General features: G+C 37.9%; 1 protein-coding gene and 1 non-coding gene across 2 annotated transcripts in view; both read right to left on the minus strand.

Annotated features, from left to right (window-relative positions):
- Positions 1-7796: 7796 nt before the first annotated feature.
- LOC111830288 lies at positions 7797-7902 on the minus strand. Its single transcript, XR_002833672.1, has one exon. It is a non-coding gene; the product is annotated as a small nucleolar RNA R71 (small nucleolar RNA).
- A 3070-nt stretch (positions 7903-10972) lies between these two features.
- Positions 10973-11499, minus strand: part of LOC111829953 — a 1360-nt gene continuing 833 nt past the window's right edge. Inside the window, exon 2 of the mRNA XM_023780270.1 lies at positions 10973-11472. Coding sequence (XP_023636038.1) covers positions 10973-11472 — 500 coding nt within the window. The remainder of the gene's footprint in view (positions 11473-11499) is intronic.

Genomic DNA, 11499 nt, shown 5'->3' on the forward strand with positions numbered 1-11499 from the left:
ACGACAGTCCGAACTTGCCAAAAATGGATGGTTTTCGGGTTGATCTTACTACTGCAAGCTTGAGCCCTGTCCTGAATCAGAAAGCTTCACCACCCATACACCAGAGACCTCGAGAAAAGCAAAGGTACGCAACTTCTTTACCCAAACCTTCTCATATCATCAATAAGAATTCGAAAGGTACAAAGACTGTTTTGCAGTTAACCAAGCCACGAGATTATCGTAGAGCGCTTGTTGGTTCTTTTGATGATGTTGCAGGTAGAAGAAGTGTCCCACCCATACCTAAACTATGCCCTGCTGCTGTTCCTCGTGTACTTGATCGATCTCCTACACCTAATGCTTATAAACCACCTTGGATGATGAGGCACTATTCTCGTAGGCATTTACTGCCGCTTCCCGACCCACCGGATGCATGAACCCCGACAAAGTCAAGCTAATGACTGAAAACAAGCGCTTAGTGGGAGGCAACCCACTTGTGAGTTTTTTTTTTCTATCTCTTTTGCATTTATTTTAGTTCTATTTTCTTTTATTTGCCAATCTTAGGCTTGGCAACACTAGGGACAGTGTTGTTTAAGTCTGGGGGAGGTAGTTACTAACACTATTTATTCTTTTGGAGTTTTATCGAGTCAGTCCAAATTTTTATTTTTATTTTTTGTGTTTTATTGAGTCAAAATTTTTGTTGGGAACTATGAACTCAGTCTAACGGTTTCTCTGATTTGGATTAACACTCTTATGACTCTTGATTATGCTTGATCTCAGAACCGAAGTTTGGAATGACTATGAGCTGTATCAACAATCCTGAAAGCCCTTATTCATTGGATATCCAGTTGATCTAACGTTGTCTCTACTTTTATCAGGACTTAATTGGACTTAGTCTCTTACCTTGGGAGTTGGAATACATTGGACTAGACTTCTTCTTCGAGCCGCACAAGACACTGCACTTCTTCAAAAGATGACAATGGAGAGACAGAAGACTCCTGAGGATTGTGGGATTAGAGTAAGGAATGTTGATGCTTCTCATAGGCAAAGTACATAAAGTAAGTTCTAGAGTCAAGGCGATGAAGAGTGCAAAGAAGAGTTTCCTACAGTTGAGTGAGTTCCCGCGTTTTCAAACTTCTTTCACAGGTTAAGTTTCTGTTTTGCTTGAGGGCAAGCAAAGGCTAAGTCTGGGGGAGTTGATATATCATGGTTTTTATGGGTTTTTGGTCATGATATAAGTCTTATTTATAGAGCTTTTCTAGTGTTTTCGAGTCTTTTTGAGTCATTTCAGGATTAGGAACTATTTGGCATGGATTGGAGCTTTTTGCAGCATTTGGGAGCATTTGGAGAAGATGTGTCGAAGGAATGTACCGAGAAAGCATATTTGGTGTGAGTGTCGAGCGTCACAACTTCTGGTGTCGATCGACACCAATATCTGACGGCAATTGAATTTCTCGCTTAATTGAAGTTCAGAAGATTTGCAGATTCGGCCCAGAAGTTTCCCTTATTTGCAATTAAGCCCAGTTCGTGGTTAAGACATATATATTGAGTTTTTAGGGTTTTGTTAAGACTTAAGCCTTATTTTGGAGAGAGAGATTTGTAGAGAGTGAGGAGAGAAGAATCAAAACCTCCTTCAGAGAAGATTCAGAACTCCTTTACTTCTTCTATTACTTTCTTTTATGATATCTATTTTATTCATGATGTTTGTTTCATTCACCATGTCTGAGTAGATCTCTTGTTAGGTTTAGGGTTTTCAAAGGAATTTATGAATTGTTAGGTTGTTAGATTGTTAGGATTGAATCAATAGAGTTCTTCATCTAGATTGTGGTTAATTTGTTCTAGAGTAGTGAAAACAACCTAGAATCTGATCTTAGGTTAATTGGTAGACACGAAAGTGTTATTGATTTCCTGAAAATAATCTAGATGAGCAAAATACCTATTCGCAAAGAGATTTGGTTTAGGGATTTTGTGAACTAATCAAACCTGAATTAAATGCATGTCTTAAACTTATAAATTTGCAAAGAGATTTGGAATTTAGGGTTCTAGACATAGATAGTCTTTGCAACGAAAGTTGATTGATTATAATTTTGTGATTTGAGTTCAAGAACGGTGCTTTATAAATCCTGACAATTATTTATTTGCAATTCTGAATTTCTGAGAATATCCCTAGACCTAGCGTTTCCTCATTATTGTTTTATAACCAATCTTTATTTTAATTTGCTGTTTTTATTTGATTTAAAACCTGCTTACTTAGCTTAATTTAATACCGAATATTTATTGTGTAATCTTTGAGTCTCTGTGGATTCGATCCCTAAGTACTACAGTGATCTCTTAATTGAGAGAGTAGCTCAGGGCAAATTTGAGCCGATCATAGATCAAGACGTAGTTCAGAGAACATCGATTGGGCCTAGGTCGCATCCAGGTAAGTTCTATTCAGTATTTTCGATATTTGCAGGTCCACTAAGCCCCAAAAACGGCTAGAATACGTTTCCTTCAAGTGAGTTTAAGTGTGCACAATTAGTTTTTTTTTATTTTGTCATTTTCTTTCCAAAAACAATGGGTTTTGTGTTTGCTTTTTATTTGTTTGCTTTTGTATTTCTTTGCATTTATTTTTGGCCCTAGGGCTAGCTGATGGACTCTTATAAAGTCCCCCTGCAGCAGTTGTACGATTTTTCACCCTTGATTATCAATAAAGAACCGAACTTTCTTCACTTCTTCTCTTTAAGTGTTCTTAAGAGAATAAGCTTGTTCTTTGTCTTGTGTGTGTGATTCCACAAGGCTAAGATCGTGTACTGTATCAGAGACCAATTACATCTCTGTGGTGTACTTCAATCCGCCAGCACTTCTCCTTCATTCGATCCCACACGAGAGAAGCGACCGCTATCGTGTCAGATCTACATCAACGACCATCTTTCCTACACAAGAGAGAAGCGACCGCCATCTTGTGTAGCCATCATATCTATCCTGATACAAGCTCACCACCGAATCTTGTATCACTATCTCTATGGAATAATTTTATAAAAGTGTTTAAGATATAATTCGTGGTGGATAGTGAGGCAAGCCACACGATCTTACACTTAAAAGCGCCAATATAAGTACCATAGCGGGTATGGCTAATTTAATTGAAGGCTACGGCCAAGCCCATATATTATTGCCCATGGTACGCTTTTAGAGATTTCTAATGTGTTATATTCACCCAGCTCAAAGAGTAGCCTATGATCTCTCAAAGATATTAGAATGAATGGTTTTCATATTGAAACCAAGGGCGAAGGAAACAGAGAGTTCCTTGTGATTTATGAAATTGCCCAAGGCCATAAGAAAGTCCTAGAGACTATACCCGCTATATCAACAGGCATTTACTGCGCTAAGGCCAATATGTTATAATCTAATGCCACAGTAAACAAAGGGTTTACCGAGAGATTCACTTTATGGCACAACCGGCTTGGCCATCCCGGGTCGAGTATGATGCGAAAAATAATAATGGGCACACATTGAAAGAAATAAGAGTTATCCCAAAGAATCTCACGTGTGTAGCATGTTCACAAGGGAAACTCATTATAAGGCCATCACCAGTCAAAGTGATTAAAGACTATATGTCTAGATAATGTTGGTGAATTCACGTCCCAAGCTTTTAATGATTAGTGTTTGTCCATGGGGGTAAGAGTAAAACACTCTGTGGCACATGTACATACACAAAACGATCTGGCAGAATCGTTTATAAAACGTATACAATTAATAGTCAGACCATTGCTAATGAGATCGAAACTCCCGATCTCAGCTTGGGGACATGCTGTTTAACATGCAGTTGAATAATTCGCATTAGGCCATCTAGTGAACATACATATTCCCCAAAACAATTATTAACGGGTCATGAGCCAAACATATCCCATCTTAAGGTATTCAGATATGCCGTATATATACCAATAGCTTCACCACAGAGAACTAAGATGTGTCCTCAGAGGAGGATGAGGATATATGTTGGATATGAATCTCCCATAATAAATAAGTAGCTTGAGCCGACCACGGTTGATTTATTCAAGGCCAAGTACGCGGATTGTCATTTTGACGGATCCAATAACCCACTATGAGTGGGGGGGGGAGATAATAATAATAAGCTGGTAAAGGAAATTACATGGAATCAATCATCCTTATAATGGCAAGATCCTCGGACTATGAAATATGAATTAGACGTCCAAAGATAATGCAAAAGCTATCTAATTGCCAGATTCCTTTGACCCGAATAAGAGTGACTAAGTCACATATACCATCTATAAATGCACCTATAAGAATTGATGTTCAGGAAGGACACAATCAAGTTGCTACAGAGTCTAAAGCCTGTATGAAACAAGGCAGACCAATAAGTTTCAAAGATAAAAACCCTCGGAAATAAAGAAAGGTGCTAAGAATGAATCCGAGGTTGAGAAACCGTGGTTACCCGAGACATAACCGAACCTCAGTTACCTAATAATGAGGCTTGGGACGCCAAGCTTCAAGGTACTGATGATGTTCATGATAATAATGAGATCGCGATCATTGGTGTTATGTTCGGGATAAAATGGAACTGAAAAGATGTCGACATCGACGATATATTTGCATACAAGGTAGCACCTGAAATGAAATTGATAAGCGAGGATCTATAACCCACGTCCATAATGAGTGCACTCAATGATCAGATTGATTAAATATGTGGAGTTGAAATCATAAAAGAAGAGGAATGTATAAGGACACCTCTCGATATAAAGCCAGTTGGACATAAATGGGTCTTTGTGAGGAAAAAAATAAATATGGTGAAATCGTGAGATATAAAGCACGGCATATTGCACAAGGATCCTCACGAAAACCATGAATATATTATGAGGAGATATGCTCCCCTGTGGTGGATGCTAAGTCTGGCTATATAAAAGAAAAGACTTGATTTGCGGCTAATGGATGTAATGCCTGCATATTTATATAAGTCCACTGGATAATATAAGAGATTACCAGATAGTATTTAGCTCAAAGATAAGAAAGGTTCTCGAGAACATCACTCCATAAGGCTGGACAAATCCTTTCATGGATTTAGAATAAATGGGCGTATGTAAGATTATAAAAGATCCCATCAGTCCATGTATATTCATAAAGAGTTTTCCAAACAAAGGATTTGTAATCATAAGCAGTGTATATAAACCTCTGGGTAATCCACCAAACAGTTGAATATAAGGAAAGACCTAGGAAATAATTAAGTCCTGTTTGGGATTACAACTTGAGTACATGAATAATGGAATCCTTGTGCATCAAATGGCATATATTGAAAGAGTACTCAAGTAGATTTAATAAGGACTAGGCCCACCCATTGACCAGGCCCAATGGTGGTGAGAAGCCTAAGATTGGATAGTGATCCATTCAGTTCATAAAGCCATACCTCAGTGCCATAAGAGCTTTAATGTATCTGGCGAGCCACAATGGGTCAGATATATGTTTTGCCGTGAATCTAGATTTAGCTCATGTCTAACCCAAAGGCACTGGAACGGGATTAAACATATTATTCGTTATCTACAAGGTAAGAAAGATTTGGGTTTATTTTATACTAACCATCTCAAGGAGGGATTAGTTGGTTTTGCTGATGCAGGTTATCTCTCGGATCCGCATAATGGTCGATCACAAACTGGCTATGTTTTCACACACGGCGGAACGGCAATATCTTGACGATCTCAAAAGCAAACGATCGCAGCAACATCGTCCAACCATTCTCAAATATTGGCGATGCATGAGGCCAGCCGTGAATGCGTTTGGTTGAGGTCCATGACTCAACATATTATGATCGATTGTGGGATGACCGAAGGGAAGGCAGCACCAACAATAATGTATGAGGACAATGATGCCTGCATAGCTCAGCTCAAAGATGGATACATAAAAGGAGATAGGACGAAGAACATCTTGCCGAAGTTCTTTTTCACTCATGAATTACTGAAAGCCGGGGAGGTTCAAGTCGAATAAGTTCAATCATGTGACAACTCGGCGGATCTATTCACCAAGTCGCTTCCAACCGCCACGTTCAAGAAGCTTATAAAGCAAATTGGAATGCGCCGGTTGAAAGATCTTCAGTGAGCTTCAAATGAGGGGGAGTAATACGTGTTGTACTCTTTTTCCTTCACCACGGTTTTATCCCAATGGGTTTTCCTGGTAAGGTTTTAATGAGGCAACATACCCAAGGGGGAGTGTTATGAATCATAGTGGATTGTCATAACAAGCCCAGTAAGGCCCGGCCCATGTCAAGCCCGGTCCGGCCCAATGTTATGGAGGTTTAACCTTTTCCTAGTTGTATTAGGGTTTACTCATAACCCCTTGTATGAACCTATATATATATGGCTCTAAGATAATGAATAAAGCATCTCAGTTCCCTCTCTATTCTCTCTAGTCTATAACACCATTTCTATTGTGTAATCATCATGATTAGTGAGTAGTCATTTAGAGTATTTGAGCTATGTTAGATCTAGGTTAATTTAGTGTTGGGTTATGGAGCTTAGGGTTAGATTTATGTTTATCCTTACTTATTGGTTGATTATTATGCTAGAAAAACATTGATCAAGTTGTTTCTAGATCATAGGAATTTCATGCCCGAAAGGTGTTTGATGTAATTCCCCAACCAAAAACCTTTAAGATCTTTACATTCCTAGCCTTTGGAAATTGTTGATTAGGGTGTTTAGAGGCTAATTAGACTTGTTTGAATGCTCATTAATTGATTGATTGCCCTGACAAATGTTGATTATTGATTGATTAGTGAAGGGATTAGCGTCATGAAAGTGGGTTAGTGTAATTAAGAGTTCTATGCCAAAGGATAATGCTTGTTTAAGTGATTTGCCCCATAACCTTTAGTTTCATCCACATAGATCGATAACCCTAGCTCGAAAATTCACCTTTCGTTATTGTTTGAATTTGTTGTTTCCCTGCCTAGTTTCAGTTTGAATCTTGTTAGTCTTTTTGCATCTTCATTTATTAGCTTTGTTATATCCTTTTCATCTTCTTTAGCATCATTAGAAGCATTTTAATTCCAAAACCTCTTTGATTAGCTTAGATTAAGTAAACTAGTGCATTCGTGGTGAGTTAATCAATGCAATTTGGATCGATATTTAATTGCCTCGAATATAAAAAAATTCATACATCAATTTGGTGCCGCTGCTGGGGAGCAATATCAATCAGCCATTAGGATTTCATTTTTGCTTGAGACTAAGCCATTAAATTTTTCACGCATATGATTAGATTTACACATCTAGTTGAGATGATGAGCTCTCTTTTGTTTGTTGTTATTAACTTGTCTTCTTTAATTCTCTTGTGCTTTCGAAGTTACTCAAATTAAAATAAGAAGAATGGGAAGACAAGGTCATTTAAGGTGTTGGATGTGGACATTCCTACTAACACTATTCAAGCTCCACAACCTCAAGATTTGAGAGTAAAGCCAACATATGCTCGAGAGCAGATAACCACAATAGGAAGCTTTAATGTTCCTCATTGTCATGAGTAAAGATATGGAATTCGACCTCCTCCAACAGAAGTCAATGCTTATGAAATCAAGCCAAGTTTGATTCAATTGATTCAAGGCGCTAAATTCTTGGGAATAGCTATGGAGAATCCATATGATCATTTGGAATCCTTTGAGAGGTTGTGTAGCGCATTTAGGATTGGAGGTATGCCTGAAGATAGTATCAAGGTCATTTTGTTTCATTTTCTCTTGGAGAAAAAGCAAGCCGATGGGAGAGAGCTATACCATCACATTTGGTCAATTCTTGTGATGATTGTAAGAGGCTATTCCTTCTCAAGTTCTACTCTGAGAAAAAAAGGCCAAAGTGAGGAAGGACATAATGGGCTTTGAGCAAGGAATTAATGAAAGTTTCTATGAAGCATGGGGGAGACTTAAGGGACAACTCGAGATTGCCCTAATCATGGATTCAACAAGGAAGCTATCCTTAGTATTTTATATAAAGGAGTTAGTAAGGAGCTAAAACGGAGATTGGACGTGGCTAGCAATGAAAGTTTTGTAAATCTCACTATCGAACAAGGAGAGTTACTTGTTGAGAATTTGGCCGAAAGCAATCAAAGGTGCAATGAGATATGTGATCAATGGGTTCTAGAGATATACAAGACGACTACACATGAAGATATTCACAAGAGAGATTATGCCAATTTCAACAAGAGCAAGGATTCCAACCAAGTCCTCAATTCACAAACCAAGGAAAATCTTATATTCAAGCTCATCCTCAGAATAATGAAGTGAATTTCATGTTGGAACAAGTTTTAGAAGGCCAAACTAAGGATTATATGGATTTTGGTAAGAGGTGTGTCGATATGCACAACAAGATGGATGAGATGTACAATGCTCTTAATGGTAAGATCACTAGCTTGGCTTCTCAACATGAAGATATGAAAAGTAAGAAAGTGACTAGAGACTTGACTTATCAACATGAAGAGATCAAAGTTTTTAATGTGAGGAATAAAGAGACCATAAAGCTTGATGAAAACATCATGGATGGTGAGTGTCTAGCCTCTTTATTTGATGAGTTTAAAAGCAATGGTAAAGAGGAGTATTTATGTAAAGCTAAGAGAGGCCTTGAAGGCAACAAGAGGAAGAAGAAACAACCCCACCCTCCCAACCTTGTTCCTTCCTCTAACACCATGAGCTTGCACCCCTTGAAGCTAATAGACCTTTGCATTTTTCGAAAGCAATCTCTACTTGTGTGAAGCTTACATGATCGTTGGAGCATCTCTATGTATTTCAGCTTAATTTGAATATAATCTTCTCGCTTATGGTTTTTGAATGCATTCTCATGTTTAATTCTTCATAATCGAATCATATACCCTTTCACCACTCTCTTGAATTATTCAAAAGTCTCCCTTACCCTTGACCTTAACCTTTCCTTTCAACCCTCGAATTGATTTGTGAGTGAGGCCTCTTCTTGATAATGCTATAGATTATGAAATCTGGAGAGAATTGAGAACGACAAGGTATTAGCTTTTGTTTTAGCTAGTATTTGGAACATTATAAGCTATCTATTAGGAGGGGATGAAAGAGCTAGGAGGTTAGATTGTACTTTTGGGTTTGGTTTGGTAGAAAGAAGAAATCGAAAGAGTAAAAAAAAAAGGAAGGTTTGATCATGGTATTAAAGGGAGTCCTTAGGGAGTTAAGTTAAGCTCTATGTCTCTAAGTTAAGTAAGGAAGAAAAATGTCTTGTTAGTTCCCCAAAAAGAAAAGAATTTTGCAAAGTTATAAGTGTTGGGAATGAAGGGAACCAAAAAGAGAGATAAAAAAGAGCTAAGTGTTAAAGAAGAAAAAGGTCCCTAGGTGACTACAAAAAGATTGGTGATCATTGGGTGTTGGTGGAGAAGACCAAAGTGTCTAGTCTTTGTGGTTTGAAAAGAAAAAGAAATAGGTTTGCAAAAGGTAGAAATTAGGATGTTATATCTAAGATGGGTAGAACAAAAAGAGCTAATCTTTGTATGCGTTCTTGGTCGTAGATGGATTTCATGATTGTCTAGCATTCCTTTCATTTGAGAGTTAGTCACCCAAAGAAAGAAATTGATAAAGCCACCACAAAAATCCTTCACCTAAAACCAGTTGAGAATGATTCATTTACCATTTGCGAGACCGCGCCAAACACCTTAATGAATGTTAAAGAGATGTTTCAACTTTATTGTGAGTCTTTGCTAATAGTTTGAGTTTTAACTAGAAGAGTGCATTAACATAAGCATCATAAAATATTTGAGAGTACGATGATTGATTTATGCACCGCTGAACTATCTTTGAGGACTTTAGTTTGCATCCTTCGCTTGATATTATGTGGCTATGAATCTCCGTCTTCAAACCTCTTTCTCGATTTATCTCTTGATCCTTGCTCGAGGACTAGCAAGAGATAAGTTTGGGGGAGTTGATATCTACTGTTTTTATTGGTTTTTAAGCATTGTTTAGTGGTTAGTTTCATGCATTTTCCATCATGTTTAGTGTGTTTAGGATTTCATTTTGCATTATTTGAGTCTTTGTAGGTATTTGGAGGTTCATTAAAGATTTCGGAGCATTTAAGGTAAAAAAAGAACTAAATTGAAGCATTTCTAGCAATGGTGATGATGGAGGAACCATGGAATGAAGCAAGTGAATCAAAAAATCAAGAATGGACCAAAGAAAAGGAGAAACAAGGAGGTGAAGTGTCCCGCCCGACCCGGTGGATCGAGCACTTGTTTGTGTCCTTCAAAGATCGACCTTGATAAAGATTTTCCCTTCGGATTTAGCTTCAGAGTTCGTCATCCAAGTTGTAGGAAATTGAATTAGCTTTCCAATGGTGGTAGTTTCAGGCCACTCGGAAATACAGTTCATGAGTTATGACTGATTTAGTGAGGATATATCTATCCAGAACGAAGACTGGTCGGTTGGAGTGAAGCAGATGCAAAAAAAAGTTTTCAATCGACCTCACAATCGACCGGTTGGATATAAAGACTTTGGGTTCAACCCGGTTCATCTCGGGTTGACTCGGATCGTTTTCTTTTACTATATAAATGTTTCAAGGCCTAAAAATATGGATCTTATGCTATATTTTGTGCTTGTTTTCAATTTCTTTTATATCTTTGAAATCATTGTATAAATATTAAGTACATTTACACAATTTAATCTTGTTCTCTTTTAGTTCTATCTTCTACTTTATCTCTCTTAGATTCTGGAACTAAATTCGAAACACTAGATTGATGGTTGATCATCCTTGTTGATTCTTATCTTCTTTCGATTGGTTAAATATAGATCATGAAATTAATCAAAATTTGATGACTACGATGAGTCAGAGATGACTGGCACAAATATATTATTTTAAAGAGTTGTACGTTGATGAGGATGCTCAGCTCTCATGGTTCAGTGAAGGTGTTAAAGTCAGGAGTTGAAACTGGCCTGGGAGGGATGAGCTAGCCTTGGTGTAGCCGTTGGAGTTGGATTACTCATGCGTTCGTATCAGACAACAACTAGTAACCTTCGAAGGAGGTTTCACCACAATTTGATGCGTTCAACCTCCAAATCTACTTTGTATAGTCTATTCCTTGATCTGTTAGCTTTCACCAATAGATTTCCTTCTCGATCGTGCAGTGTCAAGTAGTCTTCTCGCATTCTCACATCACAACCAGATTCAGTAGCTTGTCCCAAGCTAATGATGTTACTCTTGAGATCGGGGATATAATAGACATCTGTTAGAACCTTGCGTTGTCCTCCTTTGGTTAAAAATAAGATCGACCCTTTTCCTTTGATATCGACACGAGAATCATCACCAAACCGTACTTTACCCGTGATTGTTGTGTCGATTGTTTTGAACCAAGTATGATTTCCCGACATATGGTTACTCGCACCATTGTCTAAATACCACACCTTGTCCGATGATGCCTCAAGCTCTTTTGGAATCACATTTTTCTCATTGAGAAAAACCACTTCGTGCATCATAAGTGATTCCGCTTCTTGTGTATCATCTTCTGCTTTCTCTTGGTCTTCTTGAGCTTTGATTAGCTTGAGCAAGCGATCCG

This window comes from Capsella rubella, unplaced genomic scaffold (assembly GCF_000375325.1).
Source record: "Capsella rubella cultivar Monte Gargano unplaced genomic scaffold, Caprub1_0 scaffold_6, whole genome shotgun sequence".
NCBI classification, from domain to species: Eukaryota; Viridiplantae; Streptophyta; class Magnoliopsida; order Brassicales; family Brassicaceae; genus Capsella; species Capsella rubella.